Consider the following 27,005-nt stretch of genomic DNA (forward strand, 5'->3'; position numbering starts at 1 on the left):
TTGTTTGTTTCATGTTCTCTGTGTATATAAAATCTCCCCACTGTATTTTCCATTGCATGCATCTGATGAAGTGAGCTGTAGCTCACGAAAGCTTATGCTCAAATAAATTTGTTAGTCTCTAAGGTGCCACAAGTACTCCTTTTCTTTTTGCGGATACAGACTAACACAGCTGCTGCTCTGAAACCTGTATAGGAGCACTTCATGTTGCTGGGCAGTGATTTCTGTCATTGTACGATTGTTTAAATGTGAGGCACCTGTAAATTTGTGTGTGTGTGTGTGTGCTTTTGTTTTTGACACCTGAAGTAAAAAATAAATATTCGATCACACCACTGCTTCACGATATGATAGTTGCACTGTTATGCCTGTCATGACCCTCAGGTCTCAAGCCTGGGGTAACAGGGAGTGGCCCCACTCAACCCTCCACCTGTTAGCCTGGGACCCATGAAGCTCAGCCCCAGTTTGAGGCTCCACCCCGAGGTCCTGTTGGCAGAGTCCCTGAGCAGCTGATTGGCCTGCTGGCCCTATGTAAGCCAGCAGCAGGAATGGAACAGGAAGCTGTTTGAACTGGGCTCCATCCTGCTCTGGACTGTTGTGCCTTGTGTTTCCGGCTCCAGCTCTGGCTTGATTTCCTGGCATCCTGAGCCGGCGTGACTCCTGGCATCTGGCTCGTGATTCTGATCTCCAGTTTGTCTCCTACCTGTGATCCCTGGTATCCTGACCTGGCCTGACTCTGGTCCCAGTGTGTGGTTCTGACTTCCTGGTATCCTGACCCAGCTGACTCTGTCTCATGACTGTGGACTGCAGCTCTGACCATTAGGTCTGGACGCCTGTGACCTGGCTGTGACAGCCTCATGAAAGGTTGAATTATTTGCTACTGACGTTAACTAACCATCAAACAATCTTTGACATGCACACACTTAGTAGCTCCTACATAATATTTTCAGAATAATGGAGAAGGGATTTAACAGAAAAAAATTAAAATTGAATACTTTCAGTCCCAGTTGTAGAGGCAAGGTGGAAGAGGGAATATCTTTTATTGGGCCAACTTCTGTTGGTGAGAGATTCAGACTTGCGTGCTCTCACTGATTTCTTCAGGTCACACACTAGTCTCTTGGGACGCACAATGCTAATCCCAAATATAGATCCCTATCGCCACCTGCTGGAGAAGGTATTGAACTGCAGTGCCAAAGCCACAGGGCAATCTTGATGCATGTATTATTCAAAGTAAACAGAAGATTGCCTGCTAAATTCACTTAAAAATTAAAAAAAAAACAAAAAACTAATGAGCTGCCAAGGCTGTGCTGCTAGCAATTTGCTTTTTGTTTAATAAAATCCTATCTACTTACAGCTTAATTTACTTCACTCAGTATTTATCTTTGTTTTATCTGCCTCAAAACAGGAATTGTGAGTACTTAAATAAAGGGATTGAAAGGATGTTTCATTTTCCTGGAGCTTGGCCTCTGCTGAAATGCTCTTTAGTCACTTCTTAAAGCAACAGTTTCAGAATTGTGACAGAGATTCCTGCAGCACTTTAATAATAATTGAGCCCATGTCCCCAGGAATCAGTCCAGGATTGGATGCTGCAGACTAGTCCCCACAGCTTTGTCTAGTTTTAAGTGATTCAAGCAGTGGGGCTTCTCTGATGTCCCTTGGGAGACTGTTCCACAGTTGTATATATCTCACTGTTAGCAAGCTTTCGCTGCTATTTTGGCCTAAATCGTCCTTTGCTCAATTTCAGCTGTGATTCTCTAGTTATACTTTAAGGGATTGAATAATTCCTCTCCTTCCAGGGCTTTACATCCTTCTAGAAACAATAAGGTGCCACAAGTCCTCCTTTTCTTTCTAGAAACAATAGTCACATCTGCCTGGATGGAGTGTTCTCTGTACGTTTTCCTAGCCTCATCAAGACTGTGTGGGCTGGTGTAGTGTAGATCCCTGGCATTCTGCAGCTGGAGATCAATCTTTGAAAAAGCAGCTTTGGCTGTGAAGTGGGGAGTCAAGTTCCATCCCCCTAATGCTGGAATGTGTAACTCTGCAGGGAATCCAGAATGCTCAGCTGTGTGTCATAGATCCTGCACTGCTGATGGAGTCTCATCTGGGTCAAGTGGCAGGTAATTTGGAGAAAATAAGGTCTGATGAGTTCTGTATCCTCTGTTGCCATAAAGTTCCAAATGGTTTGCAGTGTAGTGACAGCTCTGAAATCCTAGGTTGCCAGGAGATTGCTGCAGTCCACATGTGAATCTGTTTAGTAGTGAATCTCTTTATTACAGGAATCAGATAACAATACCGACTGGTTTTTCACTGATCCTTCTTTACCACAATGGGGCTCCATTCTCTTCTTAGCTCCAAAAATATGATCTGAAGAAAATGTGGTGGTCTTTCCATAGCACAGCTCTGCACGCAGGTCCCTCGTGTGGCACAGGGTGGCAGCAGTGTGCTGTTTGAACCAGATCTTTGCTCCGTGGCTTGTTAGCTAGCATTGCTTGTGAGAGTCCCTTTGTACATTTGCAGCTGCCTTTAAAAAAAAGAATATTCTTATGCTGTGGCATCAAAGCGCATCTCTAGGAGTGTGTGGGAGTGAGGGGAAGGAAGGGCAAGGAATCCTGCGAGGTACAGATCCGCTACAGGAGAACAGCGCAGGCAGTTGAGAGAGAGCGCACATAATTGGAGGCATGATTTTGAGCTGAATCAGGCTCAGATCACTTTGGAAAGTCCGGGGGCTGGCTAAAGGAGGAAGAGGGAACCCTCCCACCGCTGGACCAGACTTGGGCCGCTTTGTGGTGGAGCCGCTTAGCTGGTTTCTCCTTGGAGCAGAACAGCTGGGGGATGTTTCCAGTAGAGCCTGGGACTGGAGGAGGCCACGGGCTGCACTCCGGAGGCCCTGTTGGCCACATGAATGGGGAAGCAGGCCCAGTGCTGCTGAGCCCTCAGCCTCTGCATCCCAGCTGTCCTCCCCTTTGATAGCATCACTCAGGAAGTGAGCACCTCAGGCCTGCCCTGCTGCTCCTTCTCTTTTGACCCATGCTTCTTGGAAGGAGGCCCGTGTCCCACAGAGTCCCCAAGGCAGGTGAAGCTGCCATAATTACCACCCGACCAGCTGGTCTCTGAGTTTCTGTATTGTAGAAAGAGGGATTGGAGATGGGCACTGTAACCCACTGGTGTAATTTGCACCTTCCCTATGACTCATGCCACCCCCACCATGGAATCACATGCTGATTTGAGCAGATGCAGGCAAGATTTGTCACCTGAGGTGGCATGAGTTTGCAGGGCTCAGCTCTCTGTCCCTCACCAACTGTAGTTAAAGGAGAAACCCAGGACCAAGAAGGCACAGATGCCATCTCTGCTTCCCAAGCATAGTGAATTCGGTGCTGCCGAAAAGGGTTACCAGCCCTGGAGCCTGAAGTCCTCTCGCTAGAGGGCAGGGAGAGCAAAGGTGGACCTGTGCAAAGCGTTGCTACGCAGCTCTGCCAACATGCCCCCGTGGGGCACAGTGGGATACCTTTCTCCAGGGCCCAGTCCGTCCTTAACGCCTCTACTAAGCTTGGCAACGGGGTCACTGAGTGATTGTGTGATGCAGATACCAGTGCACTGGGAGCTAGCCTGAGATCCACCAACTCATTTCATGTAGGAGCCACGGACCAACATGCCTCAGTTTTGGTCCCTATTGGGCTGGATTTCATGGGGTGATCTAGAAGTGAAGGGCTCTCTCTCCCATTACCGTGAGCCAGCCTGTCTCCCCCTGAGTTCTCTGCTCTGTTGTCTCCCCAGAGACTCATGAGGATCTGTGCTCCCAAGGGCTCCTGCGGTGTCAGGGATTGTGCAGCTTTGATAGCTGTGTACAGTGGAATGTCCCGTGCCTGAGCTGCCCTGTCTGTCTGTATTGGAGGCTAGAATGCTGAGTAGGGGAGCAGGCAGAGATCTGAGGGTTTGGAAACAGCTGGTCGTAGGTCTGCAGGTTGTCTGTCATATCTGATTTCTGATGGCTGAATGTCAGGTAGTTGACCAATGGTTGCCTAAGGTGCTTTTATGATAACCCCAGCAGTATGCCTCTGTAGTGCAATTGACAAGCCCCTGTCTTGGACACGGACAGAGAGAGCTGTCTGGGGTGTGTAAGAACTCTGGGCTCTTATCTCCCTGATTCATTGTCCCCCTCCCCATCCATGCGCACTGTCTGCCTCCCATCTTTCTGCTTTGTCGGTCTTGTCTTTCCCCCCACCTTGTCTCTCTCTGAGGACCCTGTTTCTCCCCTGCATGCTAGAGCCATTTGTCAACACAGTGATTCAAACTGATGAGCTTCTAGGAACCACTTCCCCAAAATGATTAAGTAGATTGTTCTTCAGGGGCCTCCTGGCTCAGTTCTCCAGGTGTAGGCAAGGGGACTTGGGGGAATTCACCAATCCGTGAGAATTGCGGCTTCTTAAGTAGACAAATATAGTGCAGTCTTCTCCTGAAGACGATATTGTTGGAGTTGAGAACAGTGCATGTCCCTCACCCACCATTGTGCCTCAACCCGGGTGCTCTCTACCCAGGAAGGAGAGGGGCCAGGGTCACGGATGGTGGCCCTGATTGTGGTCAATGCCTCCCTTATCTGAAATGGGCTGCATTCTTGGAAGGAGGGTGCTGGGCTTAGAACTTGCTGTTTTTCTGGCCTCTGAGAACGTCCCGGCTATGGCGATCTTCTCTTTAAGTTGACAGCCCCTTGTTCTGAGAGGTGTCATGTTCTGGGATTGCTTGGAGGCAGTCAGGGTTTGTGGAAATGGGCTGGAAACCCTCTAATGCAGTGGTTTTCAACCTTTTCTCATTTGCGGAGCCTGAAAAAATTTAGAATGGAGGTGCGCACCCCTTTGAAAATCTTAGACGTAGTCTGCAGACGCCCAGGGGTCCACAGACCACAGTTTGAGAACCACTGTTTTATGGTAATGACAACCTTTCACGGACCTCTTAGCCATAGTCTGTGGACTCCAGGGACCCACAGACCACAGGTGGAAAACCACTGCTCTAGTGGCATGACTTTGCTCTCTCTCTGACAACAGGAAAACAGTCTCTCTGCTTTCTTCATGGTTTGAGAAAATCCCTTGCCACTGAGTCTCTCTCTAGCAGACCATGTTTTCCACCACCGCTGCTCACGTTTTCTTCCTTCCCGTTTCTCCCATTGCACGTCATCTGAGAATCATGATGAGAAGCATGGACAGCAGGACAGGAGGGGGAACTTGGGTACCAGAGTGCCAATAGCTGTAGATAGGGAGCGGTTCTGTGCTTCGCTGATTCTTGTATTCCTTGGCCTTCTGGGTAGCTTCAGTTCTATCAACGTGAATTTTGGAATTCAAGCATAGTCAGGAGTTGTCCATGGTGGTGGCAGCCATCTGGCCTTCGTGTTGGCAGCTCCAGCAGAAAGGCCAAGGATTGAGAGGACCTCAGAGACAGTGCTCACCTCCAACCTCTGGGATTCTTTTGTCAGGTTAGAGGCATATTCTGTTCTAGTCAGTTACTTATACGGTCCTGTAGTGGGGCGTCTGCCCTGTACTTGCCCTGATAGGGTTAAACCCCAGCCTGGAGGGCTGCAAGGAAACAGCCAATTAGGACAGTGGCTACAGCAAATTAGGGCAGCAGCTGGACCAGCCAATCAGGACCTTGCCGGCCCACATAAAAGGAAGCGGCAGGCCAGAGCAAACGGTCTGCCGCAGGAAGCCCAAGGGAGGGGACCGGCTTCCTAGAGGGCTGCAGAGACTAGCACCGTGAGCAGGGCTGCTAGGGCTTGCAGGCCCGAAGCCCTGGGAAGAGGGGGAAGGAGCCAGAAACGGGAGCCGAAGGTGCTGAGGCTGTGGGGAAGTGGCCCAGGGAATTGAGACAAACTGGTGGAAAAAGAAAGAGGCAGCAGGAAGCTGTTGTTTACAGAATCCCTGGGCTGGGACCCAGTGTAGTGGGCAGGCCTGGGACACCCCCCCCTCACCCCCCACTCGCCGCTGATGAAGCGGCCAGGCTATGGACTACCAAGCTGCTGCAAGGAACGGCTAGACTGTTGCGGAAGGAGGGAACCTGGATTGTGACACAGCCGGAGGGCTGTGCCAGGAAGCAGAGGCAGACTGGAACTGCAGTGGGTCTGCAGGCCGAGATGAGCATGGGAGAGCCGCCACGACCGGAGGGCACACCCTCTGACCAGAGTTAATTCCTGAAATGGCTAGCAGGAGGTGCCAGTGTGGTGAGAGACCCCGTGACAGGCCCTCATCAGTGCTGTATCTTAGTGCGTGCCAGAAGTGCATTGAGAGACATGGTTACCATCGGTTGTGCATGGTTTTGTCTTTCTGTCTTCTCCTCTCCAAGGATAAACTGTGTGTGTAAGGGGTTAGTTTGTTTTTTAAAAATAATGTAATGTATGACGGGGACGCCACTGGAAGTTTTTGGAGGAGAAGTGTGCCATGCCCTGAAGTGGAGCGTAGTGGAGGGTCTTCATTCCTGGAGGAATGAGTTTGTTCCACAGTGTTGGACCAACCCCCAAGAAAGCGCTGTCTTCTGAGCAAATTACCATACCCCTTGCAGTGGACAGTTCCACTGCCACTAAATGCAGGTAACGCCCAGTTCTGCATTTCCTTGGTGTCCAACACAAACAGTGCCATCCCGCAGTGTTCTCAGGCCCTACCAGAAATCAGCCCCTGGCTGAAGAGGAAGCTGGCTATAGATGTACCTAGGAGAGACTGAAGAGAAGCTGGTATGAAGAGGGAAGTGCTTTGAGCATTACCCTGCCAAAGAACATCTCAAGGGCATCTGCTCTCAGCTTGTTAGGTAGGTCACAGCCTTGGGGTCCTTTTGGACCCCTCAGTGCTATTGGATGATCAAATAATCATGGCAGCAAAGAATGCCCTCTTTCATCTGTGAAGAGCCAGGAAACTCAGCCCTTCCTATTGGATTCAGGCCTGACCATGTGAACTGTGCATTTGTGACTTCCAAGCCTAATGAGTGCAACTCTTTGGGGCTAGGAATGAAGCCACACCCCTGAAAAAGCTCCAGGGGGTGCAAATCACAGCAGCCTGGCTACGTAGCCCTACATGTCGCTGCAAACACCTGACCCCCGTGCCCGTCCCTAATTGATTTCAGTTCCAGTTCAAACCATCTATGGGGAGTGACCCAGGCTACCTCAGGGATCATCCCTACCTCCATGACAGCGACTTCCCAGGACGGCTGCGTTCTGCCAGAACAATGGTCCTGCTGACCAACTGGTGAGGCTCATGGCATGGGAGGTGGAACTCTGCTGGGGTCTGGCCCTCTGTTATGGGACTAGCCTGTGCACGAGATAGGAATGGGCCTGGGCATCATCACGCTCAATGCACAGCCTGTTGCTGAGGCCAAGCTTCCCCTCAGTGAGTTCTGCGCGCGCACACGCACATGCACACTCTCTCTCACACACTCACGTACAGGTCACTCAAGTGATATCTTCTACAGGTTGGAAAGGAAGCAAGAGAGGCAGATTGTTATTGTTTCTATTTTTAAATACATGCTGGGGTGGAGCTGCTATGGTGATGGCACCCCACTGCTACCCAGCTCCGCTAGCTAGCTAGCCTGTTGCTTTTGTGCGATGTGGGTGCCTCCGCATGAGAGATTGGACTGAGACCTACAGCTCACTTCACATAGGTTGCAAGATCACAGTCCCAACTGGCCTGGTGGTCCCTGTTGACCCTCTCATCCAGTAGCCAGCACCCTGGTTTCCTCTTCTGGAGTCTGCTCCAAGCAGGACTCTGCTCAGCTGAACCCTCCCGCCAGCTGGGAATCATTCAGATGGGGGAGTGGGACAGCCAAGCTTTTGAGTCTCTCAGATGGGGCCCAAGGAGTTTGATGGCTGTCCTCTGGGTGCCCATGGGCGTGCGTGGGTCTAGAGTGATCTCCCCTGGGTCCAGAGAGGGACTAATAACCCTGTTGGCTGTTCCTGTTTTGAAGATGCTGCTGTGTGGCTCAGGCTGCAGCCTTTTACAGGGATCCTGCTTTATCTAGTGGAGAACTAGAGCTTTGGCTGGCTAGGTTATGATTGTATTAGGAGTCCCCTGCAGCTCTGATAACTCCTCTCCCCCCCCCGCCCCGCCGCTCTCCAGTGTGCCATGCATTAAACCCTCTGTTGGTGGCCACAGTTCTCATGGCTGAGGAAGATTAGGCTGGCCTGGCTTCCCCAGCAGGCGTGTTGTGAGCTAGGTTTGCTGAGCAGCTCTATGGGGGTGGTAGAAAGATCCCAGAAGAGAGGAAAGCTGGTCCAGTGGTTACAGGACGAGACTCGGGAGTCAATGCTCCACCAGCCTTCCTGCGTGCAAGTCACAGATCCTCTCTGCACCTCAGTGCCCTCCTCCCAGTAGGGTGGGGAGGGTAAATACGATCCAGGTTGGAAGGTGCTTAGATATGGTGATGAGGGGCCAGAGAAGTACCGAAGGCAGAAGTAAACGGTTTGTTTTGTCTGGTTCCCTCGAGTGCGACTCGATCGCAAATACCTTAACCGCTTGTTGTTTTTCCACACGTTGGGAAGCCTTCCTTGAGAAGAGGCAGCCTGGGTTTGTGGCAGAAGGCTGCTGTTGTGTTCGCAGCTCAACCACTGACTCACCCTGTGGCCCTGGACAAACCACAGCTGCTCCGTGCCTCAGTTTCCTCATCTGTTAACTCTGGGTGAGAGGGTGGGGTGTATGTGTAATAATACTTATGGGTAACCCTAATTCCAGAGTTTTTGTTTCTGAGGGCTTGACTTGGGAACCAAATGGACATTCTTTTCATGGCCGTTTTCCCTCTCTCATCTGTAAATCGATTGAGTGGTTCTGCTATTTGGTTAGTCACATTGGAGGACTGTTTCTTAGAGCCCCGCAGAATGCTATGGGGTTGTTGTGTGTAGTCTGTGTTAGCGTCTGGGGGCAAATTCAGCTAGCCGCAGCCTAGAGTAAGTGGGAGCAGGAAGGCTATGGGCTAGGTTCATTTATCCATCAGACATCTGTTGATTGTAAAATTAATGCACATGACATTATGTATCAGGCTGAAAGTGTGTGTCTGAAATGTGCCAACCTGTTAGCAGCTGTTGATCCTATTGGGAAAGGATGAAGTGGCTTCTGCTGGTGCCTATAGACCACTGGAATAGTAGGGAAGTGGGACTGGCTAGAGAGAAAGAGAGGGAGGATCCAGAGTGTGGGCTGAGCAGTGCTGAATGAGGAACGCTATAAGCAGCTGAGTTGGGAGTGGGAGAGAGGGTTTGAGCTGATCATTTCTGTGGTATGGTTAATTTCTTTGTCAATAAAGCTGAGCCTCAAGAAAAGGGTGAGTTTGGACTCTGCATAGTGTGTGGTCTGTGTCTGAGACAAGAGGTGGTCAGGAAAGGTGCACACTCCTACGTGACTTTCCCATGTAGGCCCATCTGGCAGTCAGGGGGGGCAGGCAAAGCAATGAACAGGATTCAGAGTAACAGCCGTGTTAGTCTGTATTCACAAAAAGAAAAGGAGTACTTGTGGCACCTTAGAGACTAACCAATTTATTTGAGCATGAGCTTTCGTGAGCTACAGCTCACTTGATCGGATGCATACCGTATGCATCCGATCAAGTGAGCTGTAGCTCACGAAAGCTCATGCTCAAATAAATTGGTTAGTCTCTAAGGTGCCACAAGTACTCCTTTTCTTTTTTCAATGAACAGGAGTCCTTCCTACCCCTTCCATCCATTTGTCTCTGTCATAAGAAGGCGAACACCCAATAGACTGCATTGGGAGTAGTGTCCACTTTATGGTGAGTTGAAATAGTTCCATGTAGAGACCAAATCACTATAAGCTCTGCTCACTGGGCCCCCCTACCAAATGCCCAATTTGTGCAAGCGACATTACTTGGCCACTTAAACCCATTATCTGACCAACATCACTGAGCGAGTAACATGTCCTGCCCTTTGTGTCTGGATTTGCCTGTTTAGGAAGTACTGAAAATACCTTTTCCCACATCCCCCAGGCCGATTTAATATGCCAACCAGTGGGTAAAATAAAGTAGGCCAGCTAAGGCACTGCATGTAGCAGAGATGGCTGCACTGGTTCTGGGCTGCAGCCCTGGGAACTTCAGGGGTTTGTTTAATATTCTGCCAGCAGATTTTTAAAAAGCCTGTGTGCACCGTATGGTCCTCGGCTAGCAGAGAAGGAGAGGGCAGCCTGCTGCTGCCGCTCACTTGTTGACATCAGCATGAATAGCCAGCATCACTAGATAAGGAGCATTCCCTCATTTGGCCCTGTTTAATACTGTCCTAGCTGAGTCTGTCTGGCTCTTGCCCACAACTGCAGAGGGTTGAGAAGAGACTTTGACATTCATATTCTGCTCATCTCTGTTGCTTTCCCTCCGAAGATCTCAAAGCACTCTGCAGGCGTTAAAGTTCACAAGAAGGGCAGGCGGTAAAAGGGGGAAACTGAGGCACAGAACAGCTAAGTGACTTGCTGAGGAGTCATTGGTAGCACTGGGAATAGAATCCAGGCCTCTTAATTCTGAGTCCTCTGCTTTTGACAAGAGGTAGAGCTGCAATCCTATTCCATATTCGGAGAGAGTAATGTGGTCTGACATAGGACCACTTAATTCTGCGCCCTCTGCTTTCGACAAGAGGTAGAGCTGCAATCCTATTCCATATTTGGAGAGAGTAACGTGGTCTGACATAGGACTAATAGCTGGGCTCTCCTGAGTTCTGATTCTAACTCTGACACTCGCTCTCTGGGTTGCTGGGGGGGTCAGTCACTCCCACTCTTGGCCTTGTTTTCCCCATCTGTGAAATGGGGATCCTGCTCCCCTGGCACAAGGTGGCAGACATTAATTTGTCTGTGTGTGTGAAGTGTGGGGAGGGGGGAAGCTGACTCACAGGTTATCCACTTCCCGGAGCAGATACAAAAACAAATAAACTGCATCTTCTAATTGGCCCAGCTCCACAGGGACACGTTCTCAGCATGTCCCACCTTTACCCAACTGAGGGCTGCATTTCCAACACATTTGCATCTATTTTACATAACATTTACATAAAACACATGCACGTTCCCTACTATTTGTCAGTGTTTTTCTCTTCCCTGTTTGATTAATAGATTATTGTTTGTGGGTCAAATTCATCGGCAGTTACATCAGCTGACCAGCTTTGTCCTCACCCAGCTCTTAAGGGTGCAGCTTGCCAACGTGCAGGGTTTTGGAGTGTCCCAGGCAGCTGCCCCCCAAATTCCTCTAGGTGTGTTATTCCTGTCCTGTGGGGGTGACTCCAGTACCAGGCTGTGGGGTTTCCAGGGCACCTACCTGTCCCTGGCAGGTGGATGTGGAACCTTATAAAAATCTTAGCCTGGACCCTTCTCAGCCTTCTTTCTCCCCTGATGCCACCTGTTGTTTGTTCATTTCTTTAGGTGCCACCTGAGAAATGCCGCTACATTGTGGGCTGCATCCTGAGCGAGGGGGAGGAGAAGCCGTCAGAGGAGCTGATCCGACTCTTCCAGAAATTTGGCTTCAAGATCTTCTCCTTCCCGGCTCCCAGCCACGTGGTCATGACAACCTTCCCATTCACCACACCCTTCTCCATCCAGCTGGCGGTGATCCGTGTCCACCCAGCCCTCGACACTTACATCAAGGTGAGCGACCATTGCGTGCAGAATGTGTCAGATTCATAGCACACCAATAAATGCCCTCCTGCCATTGGCTGTTGTGGATGCAGTGAGTTACCTTCTGGTAACTTCCTCCTATTTGGTCATGTGGCCTAAGAGCCTCACCTGCCATTGGCTGTTGTGGGTGTAGCTGGTAATTTACCCATAATAAGTTCCTGCCATTCACTCACCTGGCCTTATGTCCTCTCTTGCTGTTAACCTATTGTATCTACAACAGCCATCTTGTAATAATTTACTGGTCTTCTCCCCATTCAGACATATTGATTAGTTGGTTTCCTGCTAAAAGCACTGCCCTATGGTTAGGAGTCTAGCAGGTAAGTGGTGGTTCCATGTTTCATAACTAGACCTATGCCTGTGCCTCTCCATTTCAATTCCCTCCTTCCCCTGCAGTGGGGGGAGCTGCAGTTCAAATCTCGTTACTCCAGTGGGGCTAGGTAGCAATCTCTAGCTGGTTTAGGGTTTAATGAGTAGTTTGGATTAGAGTGTACTATAAATATTTCTCCAATCTGGGTGCTCCGTGCTCCATAAGCCAATAATGCCCCCCATGTCGTTTTTGGAATTATTTTAGTTTTAGCTCATTCTTTCTCTGGAAGGTGGTTGTCACTACGGAGAACCGCTCCATCAATGACTATTTAGCCAGGATGGGCAGGGATGCAATCCCATGCTCTGGGTGTCCCTAGCCTCTGATTGCCAGAAGCTGGGAGTGGATGACGGGATGGATCACTCAATAATTGTCCTGTTCTGTTCATTCCCTCTGAAGGACCTGTCATTGGCCACTGTCAATAGACAGGATACTGGGTTAGATGGACCATTGGTCTGACCCATTATGGCCGTTCTTATGTTCTTCTTACTACAGCCTCCTGGGTGAGGGTGGTGTGCTGGATATGGGTGTGTGTGTATCCCTTTATCCCAGGTCTTCTGGGCATTTCCCGCTCCATTACATTTTCTTTCATACCTCCCTGCCAAGCTGTATTGTCAAATCTCCCCACCTGAAGCTCCCAGCTTCATTCTCCTTTTCTATCCAAGTTCTACACTTCCTCCACTAAAGCCTCCTTTTAGCTGTCAGCTGAAGACTCTTCCCCTCTCTGCACTTTGTCAAGGCTGTTCCTTTCAGTGGGCAGGTTCCACTGCAGGCTGCTCCCTTGCAGTTTTAGACTCCTGTGGGTTCCAGCATTCCCCCATCCAGGGAGCACCCATCTCAGACATGGGAGCAGAGCTGCGTGGATGGGAGCAGAGCTGCGTGTACCTGGCAAGGAAAATGTTTTCAGGAAGTAGAGCTCTGCAGGGTAGGCTGAGACTGGAGTACAGGCCCTTGGGACGCTGAGTCTGCAGAGTGGAAACGTTCAGAAATTTTCATATTTAAATTTAGTTTTGAATGGGCTGTGTTCACTAATAGGACGGGCTAGAAACAGAGTGATTCCATGCAAGAGTGCACACTCATAGCTCTGGGGCTGCGTCTTGGTCCTGATTTGCAGCACGCCCTCTTTTCCGTTCCTGCGGCATCTCAGCTTTGACCTGCACCTTCCTAGCTATTTCAGACCTGGGTCTTGGGATATGCAGTGAGGTGGTAGGATCCTGCAGGTAGATGCAGGGCTATTCTGCTGACTCTCTCTGGCTGCTAGAACTGTTGGGCCACCTTAAGTCCAATCAAGGTGTATAAAAAAATGTGTGTGTTGGAGAGAGAAGTGGGGTCTGGGCTGATTGGAGAGAGAACTGGGGTCTGGGCTGGTAGGGGCCCTGCCCAGAAGCCCCCAGGAACACCCAAGCTGGGAGAGAAACTTAGGCTGAGTTTTGTTTTGTTATTTAACGCAACAATGGAGGCAAACCCCAGGAGGGGTGAGTTGAGATTATCCCTAGTGTGTATATACTGGATAAGCATGGGGTGGGGACTCTGCCAGGGTACAGGCCTCTCTTGAACAGAGATGGTCTGTTGTGGCTAATTACGTTGGTGGCTTAGTGATGTGGACAATGGAGATGCCAAGGGAAGCACCAGCCTCCTTTGAACATGAAGGGCCTGCACCGGGGTTTGAAGCTGGGTCTGGAGGGGGGAGAGGCCAGCACTCTTGCCTTGCTGTTGCACCTACCCATCGAATGCCGACATTTTCATCCGTTCATATGGAAGCAACTATTTATAAACCTCCTGTTCCTGGCGTGAATCCCAGCTCTGTGGGAAACAAAAATATCTTCCTCCTACTTTGTGCTGCAGGATGCTGCCCCAGAAAGTGTGTACCCAGTGGGTCATGAGAACCAGCCTTTTCTCTTCTGTCCTTGGGCAGATTCCGGTGCGGGCGAGTAGGGGGTGCACTATTCAGGCCCCGAAGGATGGGCTCTCGAGGGTGGCAGGGAATCAGGAGAAGAGAACACCTGTGCCATTCCCAGTTCTCTGCCCTTTTCCTGTTCTTATAGCTCTGCCTCCTTGGTAGCTGCTGTTGCAAATGACCACCTGGGCTGCACATAACAGGGTAGGAGGCGGGTTACTTGGGGCCGGGGGTAGCAGTGCCATGGGACCGTACCAGGAGACAGTTCCCCTGAGTGACTCTGCCAGCCCTGGGGCAGGTTGTCGAGATGACAAGGGTGGGTGGGGTGGCTCGGAGAGCATCAGGTTTGTTAAAACAGTGCTTTGTGGTGCAGAGATGACGTTTTCTTGCTCCAGGAAAGGTCCTGGAGAGCGCATCTGTCACACAAGAGATAAAATCATTAGAGCTAAAAAGAGAGCCACAGATTGTGCTGGGAACACCTGGCAGCTTTTTAATGAGAGCTGCCTTTCTATTTAAAAAAAATCCAACATCTAGGGATCTTGGGCGTTCAAAGCGAATGGAGAATAGGAGCTCATCCTAGACTAAAACTGTCGCCTTTGAATCGGCAAGGCAGGACTGGTTGTGTTCAGGCAAATTTCTCCCAGCTCACATGTGCTCATAGTGCCACCGGAGTGTGTCCCTGTCAGGATCTGAAGCAGGGAGCGGTAGTTGAGATGGGTTTTTGGGTCTCAGCCCCCTGCTCTGGGACTGTCAGGGATGGGATTGGTCATTGTCTCTTGGAGAACTGGGAAGGCAGGTCACATCGGGGGTTGTCCTGGCACCTGATCATGAGCCATTGTCCAGGATCAAACCCTGCTTCATTTGTAGGAGAATCTAAGATCAGCCTGAGCCTGTTCCACCCTCCAGTTTGGAGCAGCAAGTATTTAGGTCATATGTGGCACTTTTCACCTGTAGATCTCTAAGCACTGTCTAGAAGCCCAACTTTCAAAAAGCATGTACCCACCATTATCGTTGGTATGCTGATGGGGGTGGGGGGATCTGAGGCCAAGTTTACAGTGGCAGAGGTAGGAATAGAACCCAGGAGTCCTGACTCCCACTCTCCTGTTCAAGCCCCCAGGCAGAAGATGGAGGGCTGGGGTGGGAAACATAAAGGGATTCGTTGGCCCTCAAGGGTACATCTCAGGATAAAGCAGATGTGTGGTGCTTTGCTGTGAATCCTCTCCCAGTAACCCCCACACCTATTCATTGCTTTCTGCGGGTGAGCCCAGATTTTTTGCACTCAGTGAACCTCCGCAAGATCCCCTCCTCTCTGCCTAACTCCCCAGCATTTACTTCTGAGCTGTGACTCACGATAGGCCTCCGCTGCCTGGATGCCCACATGCCAGTGGGACTGAGAAGTGGTTACAGTGGTGGGGTCTTATGCTGGTGGTGCCCTAGGAGGATGTGGTGCTAGGAGTTCTGAAATCTCCTCCAGCCTTGTTAACTGTTTCCGCGCTCATGGGCGAGGGCTCTGTGACTGTAACACTGGCTAGACCCAGGCATGGTATAAGCAAAAACTCTGACGGCTTCTTTAGGCAGTTGTGCCAATGCCCGTGACTTCCAACCTGCAGAACTCCCCAGCCCCTACTAGTTCAGTTCTGACTGTGCCTGTGTCTCTTCATCCTGACCTGTTGCCCCTGCTATTCCAGTTCTGGGCTTCCCACAACCCTGGGACCCTCACGCATCCCTGCCAATGCACCTTGATCCTGACCTGCAGCCCCTTGCTGTTCCAGCCCTAGGTTCCCCCAGCTCTGCCAGTGCCCCTCAGTCTTGGCTTGCAGCCCCCGCCCTGTTATTTCAGCGCTGATCCCCCCTGCCAGTGCCCCTCAGTCCTGAACTGCAGCCCCGGGGCTTGTGTTGAGCAGAAACTGCTGTCCTTGTAAACTATGTGGTGGTTTGATGTGAACAGGGACTAGGAAGCTGGCTTGTCACCAGTCAGCTCCTTTTCACTTGTCACCTCACTCAGGTTTGCTCCTGAGCCTTCAGAGATGTCAGGCTCTTGCCTTCGCCCTCCCCAGTGTGGCGAGCCCCCTCGCTTTGTTCCCTTTCCCAAGCTGTAGGAGGTGTCTGCGGGCTTCGGAGGCTGGGGGAAGTCAGAGTTCCCCCAGGTGCTTCCCCTGAAATCGGAGGCATGCCAACACTGGCACTTCAGTGGCATCTGCTCCCCCGACACCTGCTGGCGAGGCAGGGGGGAAAAATCAAGAGAGAAACTTTCATGCAAACAGGTGACCTGTGCACCATTTCTGAGGGGAATTTGTGTTGCCATGGAGACAGCTTCTCCAAAGACCTCCCAGCCCCCCCCCTTCCCTTGAAGAGCCTGAGGCGCGGGCGAGAGGGTTTGGCAATGTCAGGTTTGAAAAGATTCTTTTAATGAGAGTCGGAGGGAAGGCGTGCTGAGCGCAGGAGACCCTCTCTCTGCTGTGCCGTCCCTGTGGAAGCTGCAGAGCCGGAGAATGGGATTAGCAGAGAGAAGAGGAATCAAAGGGCTGAAATACAGCCTCCGCTGGCTTTCGGGAGAGAAGGCATTAGTGCAAATGGATCGGAGCCCTTCAGAGGGGAGGCCAACTTAGCAGCCCAGTAATGAGAAGAAGGAGTCAGGAGAGGAGGGGTGGGAGATGGGAGAGAGACGAGGTGGAGCCAAAGAGACTGAGGGAAGCGGGAGGTGAGGGGAGTGGGACTGATGAAGAGAGTGGGAGGCAGGAGAAGTGAGGAACGCAGGTGCCAGCCGTAGTGAGTGGGAGGCTTCCTGGGAGTTCCCAGGGCTGGGAGGCCCCTCGCCATCACTTGCCCTTAGCTTGAGGAAGGTTTGTTTGAGCTTGCCGTGGGTCAGCTCCCCAACCCCCTGGACAATGCAAGCCCTCTCGGCTGTGCAGCACTCTGCAGGTGGGCAGTTGGCACACTCCAACCCTCGAGCCTCCTGAGCATCTCCCTGGAGCAGTGGTCCCCAAACTTTTGAGGGTCATGCCCCCCTTACTGCTGTCTGTGCCCCCTGCCCATGGGGCTGGGAGCAGGGCCACTACTGTGGACGGGGTAAGGGGGCCACAGATGAGGTGGGTCTGAGACTGGGAGAGGGGCTGGAGCTGCAGTGGGGGAGGGAGCGGAGCCGTAGCGGGCTCTGGTGGGGGCCAGCAGCCAGGCCCACAGCCAGGTGCGGCTCTGCTCCCAGCCACGCCCCCAGCCTTGGCCTGGGAATGGAGCCGAGTCTTGGGGTGAGACTGGGAGCTAGGGGCGCGACTTTGGACAGGACCAGAGCAAAGCTGGGGACGGGAAGGGGCTGGCTGGCACTCCCTCTTGAGGTCCTGTGGTGGCTGGCCCAGGCCCTGCTGCACCCCCTCCCCTGAAGGTTCCTCTGTGCCCCACTAGTGGGGCACGCCCCACAGTTTGGGGACCTCTGCCCTGGAGTGTCAAGCCCCTGCTCAACTGGACGTTTGCAGTGTTCATGGGTTCACTGTTTCCAGAGAAATGGTATAGCCCAGCATTCCAGTTCCCTCTCAGATCGCCTCTCTGTGGAACGCCCCCTCAGATCACCCCTCTGCTGAGATGTGCTTATAGTGAAATCAAGCGTCAGTTCATTTATCAAAGCAGAGAGGTTCAAGTCGGAGCAAGTAGAAGTGGTGGAGACGGTTACATGTAAAATAAAATCACAACATGCATTCTACAGCCTAGCTATTCCCATGTCTTGTAGAGTGGTGGTCAACCCAGATCCTTGCAACACTTTACAGCCAGGCTGGCTGTGACCCTCCTTTCATAAGTCAAGGATTCGGTGTATTCCTTTGCACTCCAAGACAGACGCGAACAGTCCCTGGTCCTAAACAGGACACCCCCCCCCTGCTGTTTGTTTCATCCTGTCGATTTCCTCTCCCGTATATTTTGCAGTGTCTTAATTTGCACCTGGCTCAGTATACAGCTAGATCTGCAATAAATAAATGGCCCAACAGGGATATAGGTGTCTGTTACCTCCTGTCTGAATGGAACATCTCCGAGGTGTGTCACCTTCTGGTGACCTGTCTCAACTCCTAGGGCTTAAGAACAAAATTATCAGAATAGATACAGAACGTCTTCAGTGTGACCCGTAAGTTCATTTCCCAGTGATTATGACAGCCAGTGGGCTACTGGCTCTCAATAGAGACCTCCCCTGCCACCTTCGACCCGAGGGATCCCTGTAAAGCCCTGTGCACCCCTTGTGTCGGGGGTCCCTGGGTCATGGTGAGGCAGCGTGCAGGAGCGGAGGTGGTGATGGTGTGTGAGAGGACTCGAGGGGGCGAGGAGCGTGAGAGGATAGGAATGGGTGGGGATGAGTCCAGGCTTCCACGGTGAAGCCATATCCAGGGATGAAAGAAAAACTAAGGCAGAGATTGCGAAGTGGAACTGGTGAAAGCAGGGAGGGGAGCCCAGGCAGCAGGGGGAAGAGAGATGGAGAGAAGCACTTGTAGCTTCCCCTTCCCTGGCGAGGCCATGTCTCGTTCAGCTGGGAGGCCATGTTGAGTCAGTCAGTGCTCGGATTTGCCTGGGAATCAGCAGAAAGCTTGCAAATACCCAGTAATGTGGCATGCTGGGACTGCAGCCCTCTTGCAGATACGATGGCTTTGAGCTGTCAGTGCAGTCCTGGGTGTGATCACAGCAGCCCCCATTCCCATCACTCCAGTGGAAGATGCCTCCAAGGTGTGATAATGCCTGGCTCGGTCCCTGGGCACCCACTGAAGCACGGCCGCCTCTAGGGTGGGTGTGGCTGCTGTGTGGCTACACTGCACCTCACAATAGCTTCTGTTAGTCTAGCCTCATTAATATAATTGCTGTGTCTGGAGGGTGGGTGTGTAGAAAACTCGCAGAAGGTCGGCAGAGACTTAGAGGGACCCATAACCTGTAGGCAGGAATCCATCCGTAAAGAGATGGACAGAGACCAAGCAGAACTTGCTTCAGATCAAGCTGTCAGGAATCAAACCCAGGTTGCTTGGTGAGGGCAAGCATTTGAACCCCAGCACCATCACGCCTCCTGGCAGTTTTCTCTTGGCACCCTGTACCCATGCATTTGGCACTTTGACTGTAACAGTGCGTGAGAGTCATGGAGGTTGGGAGGAAAGGGACAAAGACCACTTGGGGCCAGTCTCCAGAGAAGCAGGGATGTGGGAAAATCCTTTCCGCTGGACTGCAGCGTCCAGTTGGCGTGTCATGTCCCTGGCCTGAATTGTCTTTAAGGTAGCCCATGAGCCACATTTCCCTGAGACCAGCTGCAGCCACTTGTTGGAGTATTTTGTCACCTGCATCTTCAATAGCACCATCACTTAGCATCTCTTAGTGCTGTCCATCCAAAGAGCATCTTACAGAAGTGGATGGGTTACACCTCACAACAGCTCTCCCTCGTGCATGGTGGGTATTACCCTCATTTTTCAGATGAGAAAACTGAGGGGCAGGGATGTGAAATGCCATGCCCATGGCCGCGCAGTGATGCAGTGGCAGAGCTATGAACAGACCCCAGCTGACTCCCATCCCTCTGCTCTAACTATTAGCAGCACTGCCTCATCTATAGTTCTCTTGGTCTTCAGAAACAGACTCCTCAGTACACACAGGCTCATCAAATGGGACTCTCCCTGTATGCTGCCACTACTGCACTGTACTCTATGTAGCCATTGAAGCAGAGTGCAGGGCTGGGTCCAGCAGAACGAGGGTTAATGCAGCGCGAGATGCACAGATGTTCACAGATGTTGTGACGACGTCTAGGTGGCCCGGGGGATGAGAGAGTCAGAGAGTGGGATGCGCTGATCCTGGCGGCTCTGGTGCGCTTGTGCTCTCTTCTATTCCCAGCTGCCAAGTCCCCAGAGTAGCAGGTCACGGAATGCAAATGAGAGCTCCTCTGAAGACACTCTCCCAGGGCGAGTATTTCAAATGGCACTGCGAGCGGGTTATTAAACTGTAACCTCCTGCCATTTCAAGGAGCGTTGATTCCTGGCGTGGGTTTAATTAGCCCTCCATGGCAGTTTGCACAGGCCTGTGGGCTGGGCACACAAGTGTCTCCCCAAATTCAAACTTGCCATTTAAAGGCCTGGAGGCCCTGCAGCTTCTGTTCCTGTGGCTTTTCGGGCAGCCTGCAAGGTGTTTAATTGCATCCTTGCAGGGAAGTCCATCTGGCTTGGACAGCTCTGAGCTGGGAATGCCCTAGTTTCCAGCCACTTTTGCATGGACAGGTGTCCCTGTTACAGCAGTTGGCTTGAGCTGGCCCCATTTGTTGCAAGTCTCACCAGATCTGGGCCGGTATGGGCCGTAGAACTTGCGCTCCTTCCAGGTCAGGAGTGAATCATAGAGTTTAAGGCCAGAAGAGACCACCAGATCATCTAGTATTGCAGTCACCAACCCCACCCAGCCCCGGCACTCCAAGCCCAACAAACACAATTAGACCCAAGTACTACACTCCTCAAGAGACTGAACTGTTGTGTGCCACAGGTAGAGACCAGGAGAGACTGAGGTGCACCGGTGCTCCAGGTCTGTGCGATAGCACGGAATTGATTAAGTGAGGCACGTTGGTGAATTGGGATAGGAGATGCTCATGTTGTGGGTATAGAAGGCTTTAGTCTCCTAGGGCTGATGTTCTTGCACCTTTCCCCATAGCCCTGCTCTGGGGCTCAGAGCACCGCCTCCTGAGCCTCTCTCTCTGCCACTGGTATAACGCTTCGGGATAAAAGTCTCACAAGCACAGATCCCATTTTAATCAGTGACTCACAACCCTTAGTCCCATTGACTGTCCATGAGACTGAGGTTTCTAAATGGGACTTTTGAAACTGGCTTTTGGGCTCTTAAATTATTTAGGCCTTTTTGAAAACATTACCCTTGAATTCCAATGAAATGCCCTGCAGATTCTATTGTATGTATGTATTGTATTGTATTGTATTCTATTGCCCTTCACTTCTATTGTAACACATTCACTGCCCAGGTAAATGGGGTGAGAATGCGCTATACCCAACAGGCACCCCGGGTACAGTGAATCCATGCTAGAATATCACATTTGGGTCCATGCATCTCTTAGTAGCAAGGTGGATTGATTTAAATCAAGGCAATTTAAATCATGATTTAAATCACTGAGCGGAAAGCCTTGATTTAAATCATTGATTTGAATCCACTTTTCCGTTTGTGCTTCAGTTAGTTTGTAAAGAAAGGTGCATTCTCATTGGTTAATATAACCATTGAACCATGTTGATTTTACAACTAAATAGAACCTTTGCACTAGATTTGGTACATCTTTTTCCTACCTAGAAGGGTACACTATAATTATATACAGTTATTTAAGAAATTGTATCGCTTAATATTTTCAGAGTCTTATTAATTACTTGTATGTTTTTAGTATGTTAAAATGGTGACTTTTATATCGCTTCTTTACTAGATAATTAACATTTTGCTGATGATTTGTGTAAAGCTGCATTAGGATGGTAAACTGGAATTTAATTAAACATAAAACAGCATATAAAATGTATTTTTATTAAACAAAACAAACCTTTAATATAGTACCTGGCCTCTTGTGCCATATTTATAAAGCTTGACATCAAAAGCTAGATTTCCCCTCCCCACCCCCCAATTCTTTCTTTATATAGAAAAGCAGCCTTTAACTCAAAGTTTTTGCTAGAGGCTCATGGATTCTGCATATTTTAAATAAAAATGTTTTAGGAGATTCTGATAAATTTAATCCTGAACATATTTTGTGTTCACTTCAGATTTCATTTTAACCAGATTTATTTTTAAAAAGAAAAATCATTAATTTAAATAACAAAATCAAAACAATCTAATTTAAATAAAAAATCATTGATTTTTGTTCACCCTGCTTGATAGCAAGGTGAATGTGGCTGACATAACAAATCCACCTCCATCTGAATCCAACGGGTTGGTATTATTTGAGGAGCTATTCTGAGACTCTTTTAAAGGGTGGTTGTTTGAGGGTCTCCTGGGGTTCACAGTGAATAGCGGAACATGCTGATTGTGGTGGTGACCGTCATATGGCACAACATGAGAAATGCAGAGAGAAAATTTCTTTCGTCCAGGAAGCTGATTCAGGAATTTGGTGGCATGGAGTCAAATTTTGCTCTGGTGTAAGTGGGTGGAGTGCCTGTTGAATTCATTGGAGATATAGTGCTAGATCCTAGAAGGCTGAACCTGATCTGTATTGAGCAGCACCATAACTAGTTATAGGGGAACTTTCAAAGGGCTGGGGAGGCACCGAGGTGATCCCATGCTTTAACCAAATTGGACCACCCCTCTTGGATTTGTAAAATTGAGCTGTGATTCTGGTGCAAGCAGAGTGAGTCAGTCCTTCTGCTGCAGGCATTGGATGCGGCCAGAAAGCACACAGGTCACATGAAAATGGCTGATAACTAAACTGGTCTGGCCTGAATCCCTATGATAGTTAAGGAATAGGCTTGTTCCAGATGCTAGAGCAGGGGTGGGCAAAGTTTTTGGCCCGGGGGCCACATCTGGGTATGTAAATTGTATGCTGGGCCATGAATGCTCATAAAATTGGGGTTGGGATGTGGGAGGGGGTGAGGGCTCCAGCTGGGGGTGTGGGCTCTGGGGTGGGGCCAGAAATTAGAAGTGTAGCGTGCAGGAGGGGGCTCCGGGCTGGGGCAGCAGGTTGGGGTGTGTGCGGAGGGTGGGGGCTTCAGCTGCGGGTGCTGGCTCTGGGGTGGGACTGGGGATGAGGGGTTGGAGGTGCAGGAGGGTACTTTGGGCTGGGACCGAGGGGTTCAGAGGGTGGGAGGGGGATCAGGGCTGGGGGTTGGGGCGCGGGTGGGGGTCAAGGGTGCAGGCTCCGGGTGGCGCTTACCTCAAGCAGCTCCCGGAAGCAGTGACATGTCCTCCCTCTGGCTCCTACGGAGAGGCGCGGCCAGGCGCCTCTGCGTCCTGCCCCATCCACAGGCGCTGCCCATGCAGCTCCCATTGGCTTTGGTTCCTGGCCAATGGGAGCTGTGGGGGTGGCACTTGTGGCAGGAGCAATGTGCAGAGCCCCTGGCTGCCCCTACGCATAGGAGCCAGAGTGGGGACATGCCTCAGCTTCCAGGAGCCGTGTGGAACCATGGTACACGTGGAGTGGGGCAAGCCCCAGACCCTGCTCCCCTGCGGGAGCTCGAGGGCCAGATTAAAATGTCTGAAGGGCCGGATGTGGCCCCCGGGCTGTAGTTTGTCCACCGCTGTGTTAGAGCATCAGTCTCTAGTTTTTACACTCGCCTCACCGATGGGCTCTAGGGTCTCTCCCCTAAACTGAGCCAGCTGCACTATCTTGGGGCTGTGCAGAAATCCGTGTCTCTTTAGCAGAGGAAAATGATGGGCTCGTGGCTACAGTGCCTTATCCAGAGATCCGGATCTGCCAGAGACCTAGGGTAGATCACTTAACTTCTCGGGGGTCTAGTTGCCCTATCTGCAGAATGGGGCTAATATTTCCCTGCCTCAGAGGAGAGGTGGTTGGGGATTTTCTGCTGAAAAATTTTTATTTTGGAAAATGCTGACTCATCGAAACCAGTGAGGGCAGAAAACAAATGTTGAAACCTCAGCATTGTTCATGAAGCGGATTGCTAGCTTTACAACCAGCCCTAGTTGTTCGGCTCCATTCCTGACTGGTTTGAAAGCACTTGGAGGTTCTTGGCTGCAGAGTGCTGGAAAAGCACAAACCATTGCGAACATGTAAAGTTCCTTGCTAACCAAGGGGCCCTTGTTTTAGTCCCAAATGTACTTCTCTGTAGTTCTTCCAACGCCAGTTCTGTCACCAAAGTGTAGTCTAGGATGTCTAGAAAGACCTGGGGTACTTGTCCCCGCAGTGCCTGTGATAAACCCCCTATAGTCAGTAAAGAATCTTCACGCATCAATACAGGCTGGGAAAAAAGCCCTAGAGAGTAGAAGAGGATTTGACTTGTCTGACGAGGCATTGATAGCAGAGACGAGACCAGTACTGACAGCGTCACAAGCTGTCAAACCCAGGGGTTGGGAATTAGCATAACGATGTGGACCGCAGGGACCAGGCTCTCAGAAGTCTGTGCATGCATTTGCACGTGCCATTACCATGATTGCACATGCTGTCTTGGTAATGCTCGTGCAAATCACCAGTTACATGTCTAGCTAGCCCTTTTATACATGCACACTGTAAGTGCATCCCCAAGTTTTGCAAGTGAAAGCTGCAATGACATGCATAGGCTTTTGCAAATGCAGCTCTGATAGTCTAGAAGTGCAGACAATTGGATCATCTCCCACCTTCCAGAGAAAACATCCTGCATGGAAACAGTCATATGTTGTTAATAACTGCAGCTATATTGTTCTTTTAATAGAAGGAGATCAAAGCACTTTGTAAAGACAGGAAAATATAATTACACTCAATTTATAGAAAGGGAAACTGAGGCATGGGGGTGTAGTGACTTTCCCTGGGTCTACATTATAAGCAGCAGAAGCAGAAATAGAATCCAGGTCCAGTTCAGGGCCCACCTCACTGCCTGTGGGCTCTAGTCATTTTGGCCCCTGGTAAGTATTTCAGCAGGCTGTCTCATTTGCACCGTCTATTTTAGTGCTGACATCGCCAGTCTCACACCATTAATTGAAATAGATCAGATGTTTCCCCCTTCCCCCAGATTTGGGGTTTTTGGCACCTTCACAATTTGTCATTTGTTTTCTGCAAATAGACTCATAGTTTGGAATGAAGAAACAGTCATTTAAATAGTTTTGTCTCAAACCTGTTAATTTTTGCACCAGAAATTAAAATCACGTACAGTGATGGGGTTTGGAGATTAATACGGTGGAGGGACAGAAGGGAGGGGCCCTTGTTTTTCCTTACAAAATGGCTCTGATATTGTTATCAGGAAACAGTCCAGCTAGCCCTGTTGGTGAGGGGCCACGGGAACAGATTGGTGGGAATGGTATGTGTCTCAAAGACCTAGCACACAGATCACTGAAGGGGAAACCACTTCAACATGGCATTTTCTGTGACACGTATTAGACATCAGTTCTGTGTTCCTTGCCTCCATTGGCATCGCATTGCACTGCGCTGGTTGTAATGTTGCTGACTGCTGGTGTGCCGGGTGCACTGGAGCGTTGACAGAGCTTCTATCTTGCGGGCTAGAGATCAGAGGGGTCCCGGGATTGGAGCTGAGAAGAAATTGTCCTCCTCTGAACTCCAGACTTCAAAGATGGCCCTTGGTTTTTTAAAAAAAATAAAGAAGTCAAAACCATTTCACCCCTCTGATACCCCAAGGCTGTAAGCTGCAGTATGGACCGAGGTTGTTTTTTTTTTTTAAAGCACTTTCATAGCACTTTCCATCTGAAACACCTTATAAACCATCACAAAGACTCCCTATACTCTGGTGAAGCATTATGATGGCTGCTCTGTGCCTCAGTTTACCCTGGTGTTGAGAGCTAAGATCATAGAATCATAGAATATCAGGGTTGGAAGGGACCCCAGAAGGTCATCTAGTCCAACCCCCTGCTCGAAGCAGGACCAATTCCCAGTTAAATCATCAATGGATGATTTAGATCACATGCTGATTAGCAGCAGAACAGAGAATAGAGACCAGGAGTCCTGGCTCCCGGTGCTGTGCTTTAGTCACTGGGACACACTGGTGCCTTGCATGTCACAGAGGCCAGTTCTCCTATCTCCCACAATGTTCAGATTATTATTACTGATCATTTTAAACATGGCAACTTCTGATGAGGTGAAAAAGAACTGGAAGAGCATGGAAACTTCCAGGAGCAATTGATGCACTGTTTGTTCCTTTTCATCCATGTATATTTTCACAGGCTCCACCATGACTATGGTAAGTCCAGCCCAGGTTGCATGTTAAGAGGCTGTTTCTTCTCTCTCACCCTGGTGTGACTCTGCTGAGGGCAGTAGAGTTACACCTGATTTATACCAGTGCATGTGGAGGCGAGTCAGGCTAGAATGCGACTATAGGCTTTGGGCGGTGGCAGCTTGACAGCTTGAGTGACGGTCCTTCTCCCAGTGTACAATAGTGATGGCTGGCATCAACTAGGATGCTGTTGCTCACAGTTGTCAGATATGAGTGTATGGAGTCTGACAGGCGGGTGTTCTTCAGGGAGGGACCTTCACCCTGAAACTCACTTCCCACATTGTTCTGTTGAACTTCTGACCCTGGTGTAGGGCTGGTCTAGCATGGCCCGAAGCGGGAATTGGCTGAGTGGTGGAACTCTGAGTTGCAAGTCTGTTAAGGCTCACTTGAGCCCATTGCTGTAGATTTCGGTGTATCTGCTCAGGGATTGTGTGATGCCCACACTGTATCGATCTCCCAGTAAAGCTAAGACATACGCAGGCCGGGAAGCATTTCCTCTGTGCGATTTCACTGATGTTTACGTTTTTCACTGACTTCTACAGACAGCTGGTTTTCTGGGATTTTTGGCCAGCCAGGCTGTATGTTCGTTGACGGTTGGCAGCCCCCGGCTGCGTGTCAGTTGGTAGCAGTCCATTCATTCACAGCTACTTTTAGTTATTTTTTAAGACAAAAACTCCTAAGAATTTTGTAGCATGTGGTCTGAGCAGTATACCAGAGTACATCAGCAGGACAGCTCATTTGGTAACTGACTAGATTGGGCCTCCAAAGAGGAGATGGTCCTGAACTGAAACACACATTGGGTAAAATCAAGGGGAATGCAGCTGAAATCGATAGTGTTACACTAGTATCAAACTGGTGTGAGACCAGTGCATCTTGGGGCCTCTAAGTCTCTGGGCCGGTCAGGCCTGTTGGAGCAGTCAGTTTCCTAGGCATTCTGTGTTTAGCCTGTTTTTGAAGAGAAATCTGCTCCTTTCATCTCTCTAATGGACCAGATTGGGATCTGGGGCTCTCTGCGCTGTTGGTCTTCTGCCATTCATAGTTTCCTAACTTTGCCTTTGCTTCCCATCTTCTCCTGGAGATGTTTGGCAGCCCTGAGCTATTCGTCTTCAGCTGTCAATTCATCCGTGATTCTCGCAGACAGGCAGGTGACCTGTGCCTTGCCACCGAGTGCCCCTCGCACCGGAGGCTGGAAGCTCTGCTGAGGGGGTTGGGGATGAATGACTCATGCCGGGTGGCGTGTGACTGGCAGAGCAGTGTACCAGCTGCCAGTGTCTCAGGCGCAGTGAGCCCAA

General features: G+C 50.4%; 2 protein-coding genes across 3 annotated transcripts in view; both read left to right on the forward strand.

The window, feature by feature from the left end:
- ACY1 (aminoacylase 1) overlaps positions 1–27,005 on the forward strand; it is a 451,002-nt gene that overhangs the window by 74,232 nt on the left and 349,765 nt on the right. The window lies entirely within an intron of this gene.
- Positions 1–27,005, forward strand: part of TEX264 (testis expressed 264, ER-phagy receptor) — a 130,219-nt gene that overhangs the window by 18,053 nt on the left and 85,161 nt on the right. The window contains exon 4 of the mRNA XM_073352548.2: positions 11,358–11,579. Coding sequence (XP_073208649.2) covers positions 11,358–11,579 — 222 coding nt within the window. The remainder of the gene's footprint in view (positions 1–11,357; positions 11,580–27,005) is intronic.

The sequence above is a fragment of the Lepidochelys kempii genome, chromosome 7 (assembly GCF_965140285.1).
Source record: "Lepidochelys kempii isolate rLepKem1 chromosome 7, rLepKem1.hap1, whole genome shotgun sequence".
NCBI classification, from domain to species: Eukaryota; Metazoa; Chordata; order Testudines; family Cheloniidae; genus Lepidochelys; species Lepidochelys kempii.